The sequence below is a fragment of the Zosterops lateralis genome (assembly GCF_965231275.1).
Source record: "Zosterops lateralis genome assembly, chromosome: 1".
Taxonomy (NCBI): Eukaryota; Metazoa; Chordata; class Aves; order Passeriformes; family Zosteropidae; genus Zosterops; species Zosterops lateralis.
The window spans coordinates 15,134,925-15,156,436 of NC_139762.1; the positions used below are offsets into that span (position 1 = coordinate 15,134,925).

Consider the following 21,512-nt stretch of genomic DNA (forward strand, 5'->3'; position numbering starts at 1 on the left):
TTCTTTTTTAATATCTCTTGCTGTTCACTTGGGAGATGTCCATGTGTTTCTGACATCTGCCACCCAACCTCCTCCATGAACCCCACAACAAAGCACTAATTATTGTGTTTATTTCAACAGTATCCTCACCTCCTTTAAAGAAAAGATCCAGGCTTTCTCCCACAACACCCATACTGATCATAGTTCTTGTATTTGTGCTCTTCCACAGTTTACTGTAACTGTCTCCAGGTTTTTCATTGTGAAAGAATGTCCTTTGAATCCAGAAGGATTGCTCTTCAAGGTCATAGCTGAAGGTATTATGTAGCAACTATTTCCATTGTACTCCTTAAATGGATAAGCTTATTTTCAGTTCCACTGCTAAGCAGGACTATATCCCATCCCTTGATCTTCCTATGAGGAGGAATTTTTCAATTTCCATTCATTCTAAAACAAATACATTATTGATTGTTTTGAAAAGAATTTTTTTTTGTTACTAGGAGAATCAAATTTTAAATCTGGATCCTTATTTCCACCTTTCTTCCAATGTTCGTCTCATTTTAATGGCTTAATAACATGAGAAGCATATGAGGGAATTCTTGCCCTAAGTAAATATGCAGCAGGTGTGAACTTTTGATCTGGACTTGTGAGCTAGTCTTTGGTCCCTTGTGATGACAAAGGATCATTCAGAATCCAGGGTTTAACCAGTTTTGTGTTGTTTTCTGTGACCAAAACTGTGATAAGTACTTGATTCTTTGTGTGGAGTCCAAAGATCAAGTTGATCTGCTGTTGCTGCTGGGACAAGGTGGGAATCCTTCAGTGCAATTGAAAACAGGCAGAGCCATTGGAAAAAGGGCAAAGGAAAAACTGTAGGGCTCTCTTCTGTGGCAGCCAAGTCCTCCATTTCTCAACTAAATGAACCTTCCTCTCACCAAACAGAGGTGATCCTGCTCTGGCCTAGCTGGGTCTTAAATTCATCCTATCTTAATCATAACAGATGGCATCCATAGCCAGTGCCTGTATATTATGAGGAGAACATGGGTCTTCTAGTCCATGATCATGGATGATGGGATCTCTCCCTTTTAGAATCTTGTTGGGGAATGCTTAATGGTAGACTTTGAACAAGTTCAAGCAGGGCCTGAGTGACAGACTGCTTACAATAGCCAAGGTAGGAGGGACTGTGAACACCTGCAAAACCTTTGTCTCTCTTAGGGAACTTTATTGGCACGAACGCTAATAAACATTGTCATAATCACTTTTTTTGTACTTAGATGCCCAAGTTCAACTGAAATCACCTTTTAGATGTTTAAGTAATTTGGCGAGATTTGGGATGAATAGTTGTTTTATTTGTACAGCTGAAGAGTAGTGTTGCCTAACACTATGAAGGTTATAATATGAAAATATATGAGCCATAAAGTTCATTTTCACTGTACTTGTTTCTACTTCTTTCACTGCAGTGATATTTTTCTTCTTAGCCTTCACTTATGCCATTAATACATAAAATTTTATTTTCTACTAAAATCATTTGAATCTATTAATAATCAAGGGCTTTAAAGCAGCAGATGAAAGTGAGAGAGAGCAGTCAGCTTTTTAGGAAATTAAAGAATTTGCTTCATTTGCAAATGGCCATGGGGCTTATAGAAGTAACCCCTGAATTAAAGGATTAGCATTACAAGCATGAGAAGGCCACAGTGCCCTGGAAGTGAACTTGGATTGCAGTAGGATCATGTCTGAATGAGAATTAGTTTTTGCCAAAATTGTGCCCTCAGAGGATTACATGTTACTCCCAGAGGCCAATCCAGACAAAGATTAAATCCACACATTGGAGAAATGGTGCAGTTTATATTGTTCAGGACATTGTGGTTCTGGAAAAGATACAATGATTTACATTATTCAATCTACATTTTATTCAATAGTGTGATTGCCAGGCAGTAGTTACAAGAGTAACAGGGCTGATGAGCAGTTGCTTGATGAGCAGTAGGCTTCAGACTGCATACTTTAAGTGGGGATAATTTGGAAATACGGATATTTCTTTTGACTGAAACCTATAATAATGAAGTGTACAGGATACTGCTTTAGTTATCTCATTATCTTTCAACCCCAAGCAACTTTTTGACATATTATATTGATTAAAGCAAGAGAAAGTTGGGCATTTCAGCATAATTTATGCAAACTCAAACCAATAATTAGAACAGCTAATTAGCTATTGGTATCTGATTTTATATTAATCAGGAACTAAGATAACAGAAACAATACACGCAAGTCTTGTTTGGTAATAAGGAGTTTGGTTTCTCTAGCCTAGCAGTGATCATTAATTTTGCTGTGTTTTGATTTAGTGTTTGTGTTAATATATTCCAGTATGTCTGAGGATATGAAAGTAACACCTGGTGTGCTCTGTGCAAATGCTTCTCTGCTTCAGGAGAAAAGCCAAAGGGGAAATGCAGCTAAACCTAGAGCATCATTATAAACAGTCTGGTGGGGATAAATGCCTTTACTTTCTAATGCTAAAAGAAAGCAAATGAAAATATGTGGTTCTGTTTGTATGTTTGTATATATGTAGAAAGAATGCAGGGGGTAGTGCAGAAAGAGCATTTATGCTGACAAGGTTTTTGATGTCTATTTGTACAGGGCAAGGGCTTCTACATGCAGGTTTTTGTTTACATCTATGCTCAGTGTATGTTTGCAATTTGTTAGTGGAGGCAGTAAGCCCAATTAAAAGAAAAACCCTCTGTGCTCAGAGTTTTAATTTTGCTGATATCCCAAGACTGTCAAAGGTAGGTATTCCACCTAGATTTGAGCTTGCCAGCAATGAGGTTTGCTAGACTGGAATGAAAACAAAGACACTTCACTGCCTTTTATTTCCTCAGCTTCAAAACAGTCTCTTCTCTCCCTGAGAACAATGCTCTTCTCCTTATGCAGAACTTATCTGGTAACTCACATAGTTGGCTTTTTACATGTAAAAAAGAAAAAGGTTTCAGGAATAACAGGCAGGGTCATTGATTGAGGAACACAAAACCAGAACAGCCTTCACACTAAGCCAAGATGCTGAATTGCTGAAGAAATATGGCATATACTCAGTCAACTTTAGCAAAGACACAAGTATCTACTTTTTAATTTCAGTATATAAATACATCAATGTCCTTTGAAGATAGCTTTTATTCTATTACTCCTTTTCAAGAAAGGTTGGTAGCTGAATGAATAGACCCTTTATCAGATGGCATTTCCCACTGGTATAATACCTACAGATGAAAACAAAATTAATCTGGCTCTATCGTTCACGTTATTAAACTCATCTTTAAAATGGGAGACTGGAGCCTACCTTTATGTGATAGAAAGCCAAAGAGATTTGTTCAGACCTCCCATATATCTTACATTTAATAGTGTAAGATAGGCAAAAGCATCTTCTTTCTTACATCCATTCACCCCATGTGCATTTGCTTCTTACTCTTTTGTACTTTTACATATTATCAAGCACCCTTACAAGTACTCTAGAATTACTATCACATGGAAACTGGAGCTTATTATAGGCACTGTATCTATACATTAGCATCTCTAATTCAACAAGATGTGGTGAAGCTTCAGCAGGAATTTTCTAGCTTTTGAGGTGAGTGTAGTGGTCAGTGGAGCTGAAGGGATAGCTACATCAGCTAATTTACACATTGCCAAATGCTTTTTTGTAGCCTCCTGGAAGAAAATGAAATTCCTAGTCTCTAACAAGCCTTCCTGAAGGCAGTATGAGAAAATGATTACATGCATAATAAGCCCATGAAATCTCAAATCTCAGCTTTGGGCTCTTCAGACCTGGGATTTAACTTATGCCTACTTCTGTATAAAACCTGAAAATCTAAGAGTTTTGCCTATAGCAGGAATTCCTTCTACTCTTTGAGATGCTTTGTCTGCTCCCCACCTTCCCCTCCTTCCCCCAACCCGCAGTCCCTGCCTGGGAAAACACACACACACTCACATGCACACACACGCAAATGCACATGCACAGCAAAGCAAAGCTAAGCAAAATAGAAATCATGGAAGAATGTCTACAAAGAGTCACACTAAATATCTGTCTTGCCTAGCGAGCATTTCACCAAGGGGTGGCCAGTGGCTGATGGCCAGGAGAGATGAAAATGTTAGACAACGGTGAGCAATCACCCTTCTCATCACAGAAAGTGTAATTGGACATTGGAATGGGCTGTGGAGGGAGGTGGTGGAGTCACTTTCCCTGGAGGTGTTTGAGGGAATACTGGACCAGGCAATCAGTGCCATGGTCTGGTTGACAAAGTGGTGTTTGGTCTTGATAATCTCAGAGGTCTTTTCCAACCTGATTCTGTGATAAATGATAAAGTGACCCCTCCCTAGTACATTTTTCAATTCTCCAGCAATCTGTAGGTCAGGGCAGCCCTGAACCAAAGAAGATTTTTTCCTTCTTGGTAGGCCTTGATGTTGCCCAGTAAGCACTTTTCTAAAACCTTTTCTAAGCCCAGAAATGCCTGTCACCCACAACAGCCTGAGACTCTGCATTCCATGGCTTAGCCATGTGTTACAAGAAGGATCTCATCTCACTGTGCTGGTGCACTGTCAAGTCACTTTACACATACACTAAAAGTCAGGCCCTTGATCTCCTGCACAGAGCCCCGCTCATTCTGAAGACACCCTGTCTAGGGGACTGGATTGGTGAGGAATTTCTTGTCATAATTTTTGCTGCAGAGGAGTTTTTGAGAAATGAAACCCCCAATAGTTAAAAGAAGGGAACCTTATGGAGACACAGCTGATTACTAGCCAGGTTACAATGGCAGATGGATAACTGTGCTACAAATTCACGTGATGCAAAAAGCAGAAGTTGTTTTTGGGCAGCTCTCTTTCCCAATACTACCTAGGCAGGACTTCGTAAGTCTCAGAAGGTAGGGTCACATGAAAGCTAGTTTGAAGTCTTTTACTCAGACCTGGTTTAGTTCAAATTACTCTGGTGGATACATGTGGAGGGCAGCTCCCGCAGAGTCTCCAAATGTAGTCAGCACCAGAGAAACATGCCTGGGGAGATTGTTGTGACTACAGAAGCAAGTAACTCATTTCCCCAAAGTCACTTCTAACCCACACAGCCCTTGCAGAGACTGGGACAGGAAATGCTGCATTATCCCCAAGGCAATGCAGTAGTGGCATTTGGAAAGATTGTGGTTCATTTCCACAGCCACAACTTCCAAAGTTTGAATTTTAGCTGATGGGTCTGTGTCAAGGTTTTTCTGCAGGATGAACCCAAGCTCATCTCAGCATCTGTTTCCAACAGATGATGTTCAAGATGCGCCCCCCGGCTTATAATATGTTGGACCACCTTTTGAATTGCCCATATCTGTGTGTACAAGATGTTATGTTTGGCACCACTTTTGGCTAATGGAGAGGAATGGAGGAGGAAAGAGCTCACTCCAGCTCTGTAGCTCCACACACCATGACACTAATGGACATTGCCTGGATCATGCAGTGGTGCCTCACAAAATGTCCAGCAACCTACAAACTTGTGAGAACTGTAATGCAGCAGCCCTTCTCTGGGGGAACACAGGTCTATCATCATAACTATGAATTGTGTGGTCCATGTGCACTCAGCTCTGTCATCAGCTGTGAGAGACCTTACTGCTATGAATGTGTTGCTTTTATTTTTTCCCTGTGGGCAGGGGAAAGAAAATAATACTTCTCATGAATACTTGTGGAGGATGACTACAAAGAAGGTATTCAGTGGGATTAGACATATTTTCATTCCACTAAAATGTGTGTGCCCTTTTTTATCTTGCAGTACTTGTTCAGTGTTGGAAACAGCCAATCAAACCAAGAATTTGCCTTTATTTTTAAATTGCAACCAAAGCCATAAAGCTGAACAAGGCAGAATTTTAAGTAAACCAGCCGGTTCCTCTCATCTGCTATGGGCCTTTGCAGCAAGCTGTTTTACAGTACCTATTCTTCCTCATAACCATATCCTTTTTCTCCAGGGGATCATTTTAAGCTTTAGAAACTGCAGAAGCCATCCCAAAGCCATTTTTCCTGAAGGGAGTACTTAAATGGAAAAGAACCCTCTTCTTATGATTTAGAGTGTGTAAAATGCTATCCCAATCCTACCAGGCTGAAAGCTGCAGTCCTCATTCTTTCCCAAAACTCTTGCATCTGCAGAGGGACCATTGAATTCAAAAAGGCAGTGCATGAGCTTAGCAGCACGCCCATGTGTTTTGCATTGTAAGAGGGGGGCTAAGAAGCCATTTCCCTTGCACTTTTCAGAGAGAAACTTTCTCTTTTTTCACAGAAAGCTTAATCTGCTGGGATGAAAATTATAACTCACTGAAAATCCACTAGGAATCTTGAGACAATCCCATTTTTAGACACTGAATCCTTTCAGTTACTTTAAAACGTTTTCCCATTCATTTTGTCTGTTTCTTCTTTTCGTTGTTATAATGCCCTGTCTTGTGGTTGCTTCCCATAAAAAAAAGTAAATCAGGATTACCAGTATACTACAAATGAGCCTGTACTTCAAATGTGTCCTTCCTGCTGAGAAGTAGTAAATATGATGAGAGGGAAAAATTGTTCCTGGGAGATTTTCAACCTAATTTCATAGACTTAAGATATCTGATTGTCCTGGGAACTCTGTGCTTGTAGCTCCCATTAATTTTAGTAGCAGGTGTCTAAATATTTCTCATACCCAGAGGTTCACATATTTGTAGGAGGATGTAGATAAGGTTTGGATAAGAATATGGTAATTCTCAGGTTAAACAAAGCAGAGCTCCTTGCCTCTTGTTGTTCTCCTAATGCTACCTATTGTTGGAAATTAAATATGCAGGTGATGAGGATGCACCAAGCTGATCTGAGAGAGAACCAGAGGATTGTTTTGTGTTTCCAAAAGCACAATGTCCTCTATGTAGGTGTGGGGTCCAATTTGTAAACTCTCTTTAGTGTGAATACTGAAATTTCTTTGCTCAGCTTCTTAAATTTTGGGAGGAAAGAAAAAGAGAACAAAGGTCATTGACTACCTCATCTGTTTTCAGAGATTTGTTCTCTTAATGTAAGCCATTTTATTCCTCTCCTCACCACTTTTTGGTCCCTGTAGGGAGGAGTATGCCCTATCCCAGAATAAACTTGCTGTGATTCAGAAGAAAGGAAGCCCACAAGTCTCAAAGAGTATGTGACTCATGCTTCCAGGGAGATATCTTGCTATTAATGTAGTGTTTTAGTAGCACAGTGATTTAAAGACAACCACAGTGAGAGGACAATGGCACAAGTTTTCTCTGAAAGGTCAGTTTCTGCTTAGCTGGTGACACACGCACATACACACACAGACACACACAAATTTGCTTGGTTTTTATCTGATGGCTTAGACTGAGCAAAAAGCTGTGAAGTGACAAATCAGCCTTAGTGCCTTAGCCCCACTGCAAGGAGACATCTGTGTTATCAGGAAGCTCTGTCCCCACAGCTGCCTTTGGCCCAGCTCAGAGTGCAGCCCATGGACTGCACGCCCAAGGCAAGGAAATGGTGATTAGCTGCAGCTGCAGCACAGCAGTCCTTCAGTCTGAGGTGACTGTACTTAAGGAATTGACAAGGACAGTCTGGCAAGTGGAATGATGAGTTCTTTTTACTTTCTGCTCAGTGGTGAAGAGCATGTGATGCTTGCATCCATTTCCCCTCTGACTGGTCCAGTTCCAGTCTTTGAGAGGCCAAGACCAAAGGGCACCTCCTTGACATTCCTGAGAGCAAAATGTTACCACTTCATTCCTATCAAGGTTTAAATTGCAGCTTCAAAATTTCATTCATGAAGTGAACACTGAAGCCCTGCTTGTATAATCCAGGGGGACCCTGGTCATGTTGTAGCCATTTATTTCTGACATGTTAAGTATCCAAGAAGTTTTGCATTTTTAAAAATTGTTTGGTTCCTTTTATTTTGTTGTTTTTCTTATACCATTTAAGAAATTTTTAAGAAGGACTATCATTAAAATACACTTTCTAATAATACTGTAGTTTGTAGTATTAGAAGATGGTTTTGATAGATGCAAAAACTAATGCCCGTGTTTTTTACGTGATATAAAAACTATTTTCCACCTTTTTGTATTAAAAAAATTATTAATACCTTGCAGCTTGCCTAAGAGCAAGATATGTAAGGGCCAAATTTTGATCCTTTTTTTGATTCTGTCTTTTTTTTCCTGGTGATTATTTTCTCCTCTGAGCTTCTTAATGTAGTGGTAGATTAATGCATTGCCAGATAGGCCATTTGGAAAGATAAAAAAGGATAATGCCAATGAGGTAAAATGTTTCAAAGAGAGACATTTTAATATTTGTGGGTTTGATCTGAATCTAGGATTGTGTCTCTCTGGATTCCGCTTTTATATATTCATTTCAGATTTGCCTTCCCACTTCATTAAGATATTCTTAAATTTGTATTAAGTAACCAGAATCAGGCATTAAGGATCACCTAATAAAGGTGTCTTAAAATTTGGGCAGTTCATGTTCTTGCCTATAAGTCTAACATCATCAATTTTCTCTGAACTCTATAACAGCAAGATATTACTTAGTTTAAAATAAATGGAAAAGCACAACATAAGCCATGCTTCTGTGACTGAAAGACATGGAGGAAATTTTTGTTCTTTTATAATAAAAAAAAATTCTGATTTATTAGATTTTCTTGCCCTATAACTTCAGATGCTATTTGGATGTCAAGAATTATTTTTTCATGCTTTATTCATGTGTATTCATTTAATGACCTCAAAGAATTTTCCTTCCTTTCTGTTTAAATTATGCCTTTTTAAAAGGTGTGCTTTAGACAAATGACCTCTGTGAACAAGAACCAAAATTTTACAGACAGACTACTTTTATTTTTCCATGCATTTGATTGCTATACTTCTGACTTCTTTTCAGTTAGATTTTTGGGTTTGTTTTTTTTTAAGTGAGGATGCTGATAGAGATGATGCTGAGCTTTTGTTTTGTAATGTTCTTATGATTAAGTTAATGGACTACAAGTTGAAATCAATTGTTCGTACAGCAGGTTTTGAGCTCTAGTGTTTTTACCCAGTGGCTAGATCTGTTGCAGATACTCTGTTCTACATTTCAGAGCAAAAAAACTTCATCATCCCCCTCTGTGAAAGATTAGTGAGAGTGAGTGAGTTTTCAAATACCAAGCTTATGGTTTTGACACAAGATGCAAAATGGCTAAGGGATATAAAATTAAGAGTAAGCTGGAAAAGAATGTTTTAATTAGCCTGCAATGCTAGTCTGATTTAATTTTACTTTGCTGAAAATGTTGATATATGCTGATAATATTGATGGGTGTGACTCTGCAGACAGTAGCAAGAATTGAGTGATCTGAAGTCCTCTTTGAGGAAGGGTCCTGGGATGAAGCATAGCTGCTCAACCACCCCGACCTGGTTTTGCTCCCTGGGCCACTGCAGTCATATGTTTATGTTAACACTAGATCAAAAATCAGACTAGTAGAACATTTTGGATTGAGAAACACCAGGTAAATGAGAAAAACCTGAAAGTAGGGCAAGAACAATTTGGTTTTATAGGGCAGATAAAGGAAAACTTTGTTTCTAAATTGAGTTGCATTTTTTCAGTTCTTTCTGACTATGAAAGTATTAGTTTCTTGCTTTATGACCTAGTCCTACCCCATGAGTTGGATCTTTCACAAGACAGTATCTTCTGCAATGCATAAGCATTGCTTTTTGAGTCAATATTGGCATGAGGTTCACATGGTTACTCCGTTTTTCTGAAAACATCAATCCCTGGCTTTGCAATGCAAGTAGTAGTTTACTATTGTCATCAAAAACAACAGAAATATAAAACTGTGTTTGAATTAAATCCCACAAATAAGATGATTGTTTGACAGCGGCTTCTGTATTTTTCTGAGGGTTGTAATTTACAAGTTAGATTAACGATCAGTATTTTCAACATATTTCAAAAATAATCTATAATAGTTGCTAAGAAAAGCAATGTCAAATCCTGGAATTAGAGCCACTGGCAGTACATTCATGCTTTTGCTGTACAATGTGTTACACCTCTTAGAAATACTCCATTCTGCCCAAGGACTGTGCAGCAAAGAATTAAAATTCAAGCACTAGAGGAAGACTCTTTCTTTCCTCCTGAATAAATGAAGGAAAACAAAAAAAGGAAAAATACAGAAAACAAAACAATTAATGATTTTGCCAGGATTTGTACCAAATATTGCCATGCTTTGTCAATGCAGATTGAACTAATGATTTCCTGTTTGAAAATCACAGTGTGTACAAAAGTATATGGTAGAATATTCCTGTCAGACCAGCAGTTAGTATTGACTTCAGTGTGATTATCAGATTGTGACTCAGGGTGGAAGTGGTCACAGACTCCATGGATCAGACATGTAAATGCACGGGCAACTTGTTACATATGGGAGTTATCTCACATTACACACTAAGGAAACCATAGGCTTGCTAGTTTTTGGAGTTTATAACTTTTATTTGCAAAATACATGTAGCTTGCTTATGAATTTTCCAGTAAAAGATGGCAGAAACACGTTGTCTGCAAGAAGTACAAGGCACAAGGAAGCCTGTGTGAATACCTATGACCAAGGCAGAGCAAATAGATCAATAGGCATGGCATTCTGCAAGGAAAGCAGAGTCAGCTGAAAGGTGAAAGCCACTACACCAGGGCTACATCATTTCTCTCCACCAATATGTGGGGATAACAGAGGAGGGAGGAGCACAGAGAGCTCCTGGGGCAGCTGTGCAAGAGGGAGATGAAAGCCACCACCCTGCACCCCACCTGTGGGGAAGGGGTAGGAGAAAGCATCCCAAAAGTGAAGGTAGGATTGCTGGAGGGAGACAGGAGATGCAAAGCTGGCAGAGCTGTCCCTGAGGTCCCCTGTGTCTTGCCCATGCCCTGCAGTTGGAGTGCCACAGGTTTGACAGGGAGCCCTGTTCTCCGCTCCATGACAGCACATCTGTCTCCTGAGAGGCATGACCAAGACTCAGTTGTCCTGAGGCAGTGGCATTTTCCTTGAAAAACACATTTTTATTGCTTTACAAATTCATTATAACAAGGGACTCATGCTCAGACTGAAGGACACACTTATTATTGTCCTGCGGTTTTCAATTAATAAGTTCACAGCTAACAGTTTTTAAGTACAGTGAATCATGCAAATTTCCATATCACAGCAGCTAATTTATTTGTTTGTTGAGGAATAGCAGGTGTCACATGAATCTGTTTTGAAATGAATTCCAAGAAAGGCAGATGACTGTGGTCCAAGCTGTGGGAGGAGGGAGCAGGGGGGACTGGAGGGATAATGTAACGAAGGCTCAGTGCAGTGCAGGGTGTCTAATGTGGTGTATGAACGTGAAATGAGCAGCAGCACAGATATAATATCCAGGGGACTGATCCTGAAGTGCGGCCCTCACTAAAACGGGGTGATTTCTGGCCAGAACTAACATGACTGCATCTCCAGCTTGGAATGATAAAATCCAGGTGCTTTCTGTATATGATTGCCAATTACTTCATTCTGTCTTCCACACACAGTTCCAGCTTTTGTTCCCCAGGCAGTTTTCACTGCTGGTTGCAAACACAAGGATCATTAAGTTACAAGCTGGATTTATTTACCGTTTGCAGCTAGATCTGAGATTAGTTGTCTGTTATACCAGATTTTAATTTCAAGTCTGTCTTGTGGGTATATGTGTTCTTACCTGTTCTTGCAATTTCACACAATTATGCTTTGGACTGAGTTCTGCCTGTAAAGAGCCATAACAGAGCTCAGAGGAAGACTCAGGCAAGAAAGGCACTGCTGTGCCAGAGGTTTGCAGAGCACAGGAATGTTGTGGCTTGTGGCATTGCTGCTGTAGAGCTCAAACATGAGCACAGGACCCAGAGAGTTCTGAAGAAAATGCACCAGGCTAAACCTGTATCTAGGTGAACTCCAAAGGGCAGGTGCAAAGGCCCTGCTCACTCAGTGTTCATACAGATAACCTGCAGCTCATGTGGGTGCCCTATTACTGAAGCTCCACTGTATTTTTTTTAACTGGACTATGTGAAGAAGGAAATCCATCAGGTATTTTCATGACCTTTTCTAAATAATCAACACCTCAGGCAAGGAGTTGGCCTCCAGATCCATCTCATTTTTCGGCACCTGAGGCTTTTAAGTGGGCTGTCCTCAGCTATATCATTGGTGAAAGGAACTTGAGAGATTATCTGTCACCTCAGATCTGGTGCCTTGATTTCTGATTTAGCCATGGAGGTGAGCTAAGAATCCTGGTCTTCAGTGAGATGATTTGTGATGTCAAAAGCAAGGAGAGGTTGGTTCTACACTGGCAGCACCCTTCCCACAGGTGGCATGTTATTGACTCACCTTTCTGAGCCCTCTTCCAAGTCATTCTTTTAATTTTCTTTTTTAAATCAGGCTGAGATATGGGCTAAACAAGTCTGCAAGCTGGCACTGTGGCTGCTTTATAAGACAGAACCACTCTTCCTTATTGTAGTCATCTGCAAATGATAGCCCCTAAATGCTTACAGTGAGGCTATATTTTAAACTATAATTTCAATAAAAAAGTGACAGGAGGCCTAAGCAGGCTATCCAAGGGACAGATTGAATGATGTTCTTGATGTTTGAAATGAGATGAAAGAGTCACTGATACGGAGAAGCCCATTCGAGATAATGGCAGCGGAAGAGGAAATGGTTCCTGCAACACGAGAGATGAAAGTGGAAGAGGGGAACACTTATGTAGCTATGAGAGGAATTTGTCTGGTTGTTACTGAAAAAGAAAAGATGCTGAAAAGAAATAACATCATGAAAGTAGCAAGGGGGAAATGATGATGAACATTTTTTAACAGGGAAATAAACCACTGATCGGAAATAGGCAAGAACATAACCTGAGTGTGATAGTGCTAAAAAGTTTCCTGATGCATCTCTTCATACAGGATGGAAATTCATATTAAGTGCTAAGATTTAATTAAAAACATATTAAACTGAGTAACTCCTCTGACTCTCTTACACATGTAATTTTTTTCATGTTTTTCATTTTGTTTAACCATCCAGAATGGGAAAACATAGTTCCTGCAATTCAAAGAACCTGACTTGAATTTGATGGTTCCTTTTACGACCCATAAAGCTCATATGGATAATAAAGAGGATTTCTGACCTTCCACATTAAGATCAGTCTGACTGCTTCCCCCATATTCTGCCCCCATATTCTTCTGGATCTGTACTTCTCTTCAACAGTAAAAAAAGCTCCTAACAGAAATAGAGAGAAAAAAAAAAAAGAAATTATTTAAACTGCAGAAGACATGAACGTACTAAAACAGTGTCCTTATATGTGATTTAGATTTTTGTGTTTGATGGAATAAAACTCAGCTCTCCCAGTGTTTTCATTCAGTGAAGATAAAGTCAGAGCATCATAGCAGACAGAGTTCAGAAATCCCAAAAGCTAAAATCCAAATGTTGGGGTTTTTTTCACATTGAGAGAAGCTACTGATTCACAATGACAGTGTTGTTGTATCATCACTTGCATCAGAAAAGTCTTTCCTGTAAAACAGAAAAGGAACCATATTTTTTCTAACACAATTTCACATGTTTTAAATAAGAAATAAATAAGTAAAAATGAAGATGTTTTTTGTAACTTATGTGACACCTGTGTACTACACTGAGTTCAAATTCTCAGGCCACAAACACATTTAATATGTTGAGGGTTCAGTTTGTAACAAAAGCCTTCAGAAACTCAAGTTCTGTAAGAAAACAAATCCTATAAGTCACAGCACTCAGGTAGACCCACCAAAGTCAGTGGAGATATCTTCTTTGTCAAGGTGGACTTTAAATCTTGGTCTGGCAATAAACAAAAATTACACACTGAAGAGCTGCTTAAATACCAAGCAGCTCTCAGGGGAAGAGAGCATGAAAAAGAGAATCAGAAAGAGAGGAGGAGAATGAAACAACCAGAAGGGAAAAAAGGAAAAAAAAAAAAAAAAAAGACACAGACTGGAATTGATCTAGAGGATAAATAAAGTTAAAGGGCATGTTTAATTCAGGGAGAAGAAAATGTCAGAAAAAGAGACAGAGGGAGAATGACAGAGACAAATATTAGTGGAAAAAAACAATAATAGAAAAAGGAAGGCTTAAAATAAGAGTGAATGCTGGGAATGCTGGAGAGGTAGAGAGAAACAATGCTAAGAGGGAAAGAGAAGAAAGACTGGCATGAGCCCTCGGTGGCACTGTGAGGAGAGAGGCTTGAAAGGAGCCTCAGCTAAACAATAGAGGGATGTGACACCAGGGGGGCAGCACAGATTAAATGAGAACCAAATGTAACTGTAACAAAGGCTTGGAGATGCAGGCAATGAAAGCATGTTAAGAGGGAAATGTTTTGTGTGTGTCTGTGTGCATGTGCGTTTTCACATACTAGAAAAGATTCTCTCTCCCCCCCACACCCCCTCCACCGCCCAGCAACCCAAAACATCTCAGTCTCAGGAACAAAAGCCAAGACCACTCAATGTCATTCTGGACTTCAATTACTATTTGTGAGGCTTTTTTCTACATTCCCTTTCTCAATTTTCAAACAAGCACCTCTGTAGTTGCTGCCCCTCCTTCAAATCCATTTAAAAAATTGTCTCTTGCTGTGATGGCTGCAAAAGATATGACAACTGGCTGCCTGCTGCTGTGCTGAAACTAGTGTTTGTCGTGCTGACCAGTTTTCTAGCTGTTTCCTTGTAATTTCTAGATAGTTCTCTGCACCTGCTTATTGTCTTTTCCCCTGGAAAGGAAGCATTTTAGGATGGAGCTGTCTCTGTGCTTGTGCAACAGCCAGTGAAGAGGAATATTAGCAAAGATTCTTTTGTGATTGCCACAGGTCACTTAAAAATTTCTGTCTGTGTCTGAGGGATTCAAATTTGGCCTTTTTTTGATTGAACGGAGGGATTTAGCTGCAACGCTGCCTTGCTCTTTACACATACAGCCCCAGAGCTCACTGAAAAGCCTCCAGACCTGAAGGGAGATCATGGCAGCACCTCCTCAGACCAGTGGCTGTAGCTCCTCTTACCCTGCACAGCACAGGTGGCCAAGGCTCTGTAGTACAAGCTTGTCATGCCAAAGTTTCAGGCTCCCTGCTCATAACTCATTGTGACAGGTGAGTGAGCACAGATCCTCGAGGTAAGTTTGTGTTGTCCCCATCACTCACAGAGTGCATCTTGAGCCAAGAGAGCATAGGGAAGAGAGGCCAAAATACTCAGGTTTGTTCTGTGCCTGGAGAAGCAGTAAGTCCTGTTCCCTTTGTGCCCAGGCAAGAGCATGGGTGCAGAGCAAAGGGTGCAGAGTGGAGGAAGGTTCTTCTTGCTATAAATGTCTCAAAACCCGGGTGGGAATGAGTAAATAAAATTTAATTTAAAGCCATTGAAAATTACAAAGCAAAAGGGGAAGAGCGCAGGGAGCTTGGTGGGCCTACTGCCCGCCAGAGGCTCCACACACAAACATGGTGTCGCTGCCTTTTATACCCTGAGCTCATTAATATTCATAAGTAGTCCTTATATGTCCTCCTCATTGGTGGAGCCCTTCTCCTCTCTTGATTGGTGGTGTGATGTTACTCTGCCAGGTCTCCTAGCAACAAGTGCCCCCCTCACTTCCTGCCTCCTTTTACAAGGGGCATCACAACTATACTGTAACAACAAAAATACATATCAAAAGAACTGTAAACTGCAACGAAACTCCTCCCCACCATACTCAACACCCCTTTCTCATTTGCATGAGCCAATCACCACCCCTTATTCATAACATTCTGAATATGCACCAGCTTTGTCTGCAGGAAGGTGGATTCAACACCTGATGTCCCCTGAGACCCAGCTGGCTGCCACCTTCCCATAGCACCACCCTGCGCTGCCCTGAAAACTGTTCTGTTACTGCCTCAGGGTCTGCACCCCTGTCTCTCTATCAGCCATCCCCTTCTCTGGCGCCAGGACAGCAGATACACCTGCATGACCATGGGAAGCAAAGTCTGTCCTGTGCAGCCATCTGATGGCACAGGCAGCTGCTGGTCCAGCTGGGGAGTAACTCAGCACATCCTTCCCCTGGATTGATGAACCTACTTGTTACTCAGTTCTCTTCTGCAGAATAGCACAGCAGCACTACCTATGCTACCTGCTGCTCAGACAGGTGGTGAGAGAGAGCTCCTAAATCTACATACAGCAGCTTGTGATATTTGAAGATATCACTTAATTATTGACTGTTGCTGATAGCTTGTGTTGATTTTGCTTTTTCAGAAAACTACAGTAAGAACTGAACAGGTAACTTGGGGCAAGAAAAGAAGTATGGAACGGGAAGAAAACACAATTATTTACAGAGTAACTGAGCAGTTTTTTGCACAGAGGGTGATAGAAGCAACAAAATGAGGAATAGTTGTTAACTTGTCAGAACAGCTTCTTGGTTCTTGGTTAGATTTTTATTTTAATATGATTTTGTACCAGAACCGGGGGAAAAAATCACTTGAACGACTAAGTGCAACATATTGGGCGAAGAGGGGAGCTGCTGTAATTACATACAGTGCTTCAAGAAGATTGTGCCTCTCAAGGAACTTCTCAGGTACCCTCCAATGCAGGCTCAGGTTGTTAAATTTGGATCAAAACCTTCAAAGAATTCTAAACTCTCTTAAATCTATTTGTGGGCTACAAATCTCTACATTATTGGGAGATTACAAGGATGAAGTTATATAAGTGGATGAATTTCCCAAAGCTCTGAGCCATATTTCTATGCCAAGAAATTCACACTGAGTTTTTAAACAAATGATCATTATTATGATCTTAATGATCATTGACATTATTCCTGCAGAAGAGTGAGGGAAACATCAGCCAGTGCCATTCTTGCTGCTAAGGAGTTAAACATTTTCTTGACTAAGGCTGCTTGCTGACCTGGCTGAAAGAGGAAAAAAAAAGCTGTAGGTCAGTGAGTGAGATTGCCCTTCCTTTAGAACTGCCCAGGAAGATTAAAATAAGTGTGTAGAGACTAAGCTAGGAATTAGAGACTGGAGAGTGCTGATTTCATTTCTTTCATGTGCAGCCTTTGGGCTGAAATCCAGGGAGCTGTATTGGCATAAACTCTTCCAGTAACAGAGGATACATTGCTGGAGCCCACCTAGCCTGGGGGCTTGAGCATCAATGTGCCTCAGACTGCTGACACTTGGACAGGGAACTGACAGAAGAAAAGATGGATTGGTCTGATCAGATAAGTAGAGTCATAGCTAAATGATTACATAGGGTAAAGGGGTATATCTAGGTAAAAAAGGCATTATTTATAATCTTTAGATGTCTCTCTCTCTGAGACTTTCTCTTGTTCTTCAGTGAAGAGAGAAAAGGAGGTGGTGAAATATTGAACATATGTTCAGAGAAACAGTGCTGCTTTTCAGTTAATGCACAGGATAGGAGGCAGTGTAAAACAGATCAAATCAGCAAATGCAAGACATGATCTATCTGCAGGCCCTGGTTTGAAGCCTTGGAAATGAGCAAGAGAAGAAGGTCCCCAATCTGCTATTTTTCTGGGTGGGTAGAAGCAGAATAAAGACAGCTTGGTTGCTGTCAATGGTAGATATTAGAATTGATATAATTAGAGCTATATAATTTACCAACAGCCATATCTCCTCCTTAGCATTCTGAATGTCTGGTGATGCTGGGCAGCCTGTGTCAGCCACATTTATAACTGAGAGCCAGCTTTTTCTCTTAGAAAGGTTTTAATAACCTGTCTGTTTGAGCTTGCAAGCACCCAGCACCCTGTGTCAGCTGGCTGGCACCTATTCTCACAAAAGTAATAGAAGTAGTATATTATACTATGGAACAGCAATTGGCTCTTGACACTGTGACCATGAATAGCACCACATTCAGCTACAGCTGTACTTCAGCTTTTGATATTAAATAGAGGTAAGTGAGTTCATCAACAGAGTTTTGGATAGGAGGAGAGACAAGTGGCTGTGCACTCGTTCAAAACTCAAGTCACAGATGTAGATCTGTAAGGCAGAGGCCTGGAAGTGTCTCTACAGGAGTTCTCCAAGAAACTAAATGGTGAATCTGAAAACAATTCCTTAGAGTTTTCCTAGATGAAGAAGAAGGCAGAGTGCAGAACACTAAGTAGAAATCTAATGGGAAATCTTTCTGAAGAAAACCACCTGGAGGCAGATTGATTTCAAATGTGGCCTTGAAAATCACTTTGAAACCATAGTGGACTGTCTTTAATGCACAGAGACAAGGACCATCTCCCTTCTGTGCTGACCTGTGCTCCAATGCAATTACCTCTCCAGCTGATTGTACAATCCTCTTCCTCACAACTGGGAGCCATTTTCATAGACCTCATTGTTTTAGACAGTTTTAGAAATGATGGTCTATTTCTAATGCAAGAGAGGCCTAACAGTGGCTTCCCTGCTAATGGACTGTAATTACAGGATTGATCCCACATCCCTGGCAACATGAACCCTCTGTGCTTTCTAAGGCAACAACAGCATAAAATCAATGGTCTGCTACTACAAGCTTCAGAGGATTCAGGGGGAACAAACCTTGCTATACACCTTGTAAGGTTTGCTAAGTGGGGACAACACACACCTGATTGGCATAGTATCATTAACTTATCTCCATGGTCATGTGAAGGATTGTTCTTGCACTGCACTTCATTTAACAGCTGGCAAGAAATGGATCATTTTCCAAATAGGTCTTTACACTTGAGAGTGACTCTCTGTGTAAGAGGCAACAGCAGGAGTTGCAGAAGACATAGAGCAGGTGTTGAGCAAGATTCTTCCCTTGGGGAAGAATGATCTCTTTCTTACATGAAGATACAGCACTGGCATCTTATTGGATGGGAGCAAGGATATCACAGCATGGACATTGACTTTTCAGTCTCTCATGGATAAAGTATCTGCAAATTCATGTTAACAAAGATAAATACTTGTCTATGAAGTAATAAAGAGGATGCCTTTCAGTATATTAATGACAAAAGGATAATTGCATCCTACTTTTATATTTGAAAGTGAGACATCTGTTATGTTACCTTACCAAAACTAAACTTACAAAATATAATAGATCTGATTCTTCTCACCCTGTATGTTTTGGCAGAAATTGTTAAGCATGTTGCACAAAAGCCTTGGTCCAGCAATTTTTCATCTATTCCTGCCCATATACTCCACTGTTGTGAGTTCTGACTCTGACAGGCAAACTTGGCCTCCTGGCTTGACTACAGACCTGCCTCATCCCTACAGACTTGTCTGCCAATCTTAGCTCTAAGCTGAAGGCATCTGCTCTCCCTGGACCTGCTCTGCTCACATTGCTGGGATGCTGAGGGGCTGTGCTGGTGAGAGCTGTGCCCTGCCTGCTTTGCTGCTGTCTCAGTTCCTGTTCACCTTTCCTTACATAGCAGTGTAAGGAGAGACCTTTTTTGTCTGTATGATCAGTTGTTTTTGTCCAGCAAAGACACCTAGATCCTCTAACTCTCATTTCACTACCAGTAATGAGATGGCAGAAGCAGACAGGGTGGAGTCCTGTAGCAAGCTTATGTAGAGTACAAATATGAGTCTGTGACAGCCAGTCCCATTAAGGTGGACCCAATAACATCCAGTGTACTTAGAGTCTTTGTCAGATTCAGTTCTTCTCAATGTCCTAGAGGATGATCTGTAATTTTACAACAGAAAAATGTTTACTTCTTATGAATATAGAATCTGTGTACACTGTCACATCAATCAAACTGGTGAGTAAGAGCATTGGTTCAATTAAACTCTGGGGGAAATGATCCAGTGATTTATCTGAACCTATTGCTGCAACCAGAAAGCCGATTATTAACAGTGAGAGCAGTTTCATCAGGTTTTTCTCTTTTTGTCATCCTATATGGTCCACATACAACAATTAAATGTTTCCTAAGGGGACGGAAAAACTACATCCCTGCCATCATTAAGTGTACCCAGAAACTAAAAGGTTGACTAAGAACTTTGTGTGACTTTGCAAAACATGATGTCTATTGGGCCCAGACGTAACAAGAACAAACAGATAAAAAAGAAGCCAGATGAAGAAGATGTGAGTCTGGGACTGAATCTTGGTGTTAGTGTCCAGCTGGCCTCATTATTAGCCAGATGGTAGGTTCAATATCAAGCCCCTGGAAGGGTCAACACAGCAAATTACAAGATCTGCCAACTGGAGTTAGGAAAAGAGACAAAAAGGGAAGATATTAAATTAAAAAAAAAAAAATAAAAATCCCATATCTATCATATCCATCTGCTGGGCAGAGGAACAGCCAGAAAAGGATTTCTCATAGTCTCATGTATGTGTGATCCAGGGCTGGAGCAAGCTGGTAATTCCTCAGAGTATAGACTATCCCAAGATATCTAATCCTTTCATGATACAAAACAATAACTTGTTTTGCAAACATGTTCAAGGCAATCTTTTTCTACATCTGTTGGATTAAATTTCTCTTATCTTCTACATTGGTTTCTGTACTCCCATTTGCCTGTTTGCTTGTCTTTGTGAGGGCACATGAGGAGTGGCAAAATAAGAACTGTAGAAATGTGGAAGATGGGCATCATTTGATATAAAGCCATCATTGATCTTAATGCCAGTCCAGATTACCCTGCAAAGTTCTGCAATGACCTTCCCAAGACATGCTCCTCAATCAATTTGTTACCCATGCTGTGCATAGATAATCATAGTATGTGTCCTTAAAATTAACCAAAGATTTTGGTAGATATCTACTCCTTTAGTCCTCCTCTAAAAAAGCTTCCTTTTTCAATCTGAATTTTAGGCTATTGTTGTCTATTTTTCAAAGTACAGTGGCCACATTTCAATGAAAAGAATTGACAACCTCACAATCATTCTCTGGGATTTCAGATAACGGGGAAAATTGGAAATATCATCTGGAAAAGACATCACATTTTCCAGTTTTCCTTCAATATTTTCCTTTAAGCAGAAGATCCCACAAAATCCTGACTGGAAGAAAGGCTGCAATGACATCTAGGACCATGAAATCATTACAAATTTGCACTTAAATACTGCCTAATGTTTGCGGCCAAGAATTATGGTCCACATATTACATGATGTTTCACACTGATCTTGCTGCACCTTTTGCAGAACTAACCCAGGACAGCTTTTGCTTGTGGATAAATCTCAATGTGTTTTGGGCACATTTGGTGCTTTGAGCTGTGAGTCTTTAGATGGACCCTGAAGTACAAACTAGAATGTCTTACATAGGATACTGGTGTCAAAGAAACAAACAAAAAGAAATATCTAGTGTCATATTCGAGTCATAAGGTCCAATGGGGTTATTAAAGCTACATCCAATGTTCACAGCTACATCAAGACTCTGAAATATTTTTTTAAACAGTAACATTTTGGTTTATCTCTCTTGTATAGTAGCTTAGGTATTATGGTAGGGTAGCATACAATTTTATTTCATGGTGAAGTACTGCTTTATGTGATAGGATATTTGAACTCTTTTTTTCTATTCCAGATAGGATTCTGGGGAACTGGAAACCAATCAAGAAACAAGTTTTTAATAAATATGTCTGATCTAAACCAAAACACTGATGTGGTTGCACCTGTAGCCAGTTGATACAGCACAG

The 21,512-nt window shown here is 40.2% G+C and overlaps 1 protein-coding gene across 10 annotated transcripts in view; it reads right to left on the bottom strand.

Annotated features, from left to right (window-relative positions):
- Positions 1–21,512, bottom strand: part of LOC310909217 (uncharacterized protein) — a 110,279-nt gene that overhangs the window by 28,314 nt on the left and 60,453 nt on the right. For 6 of the 10 annotated variants that reach the window (XR_014590034.1, XM_083860814.1, XM_083860811.1 and 3 more), the window contains exon 3: positions 13,095–13,186. The exons of 2 other annotated variants lie outside the window; for them this stretch is intronic. Coding sequence is in view for 5 of the 8 variants with exons in the window: in XM_083860814.1 (XP_083716940.1) it covers positions 13,095–13,186 (92 nt within the window). In the remaining 3 variants the exon portion in view is untranslated. 2 more of the 10 variants (XR_014590037.1, XR_014590038.1) reach the window with 2 other exon arrangements.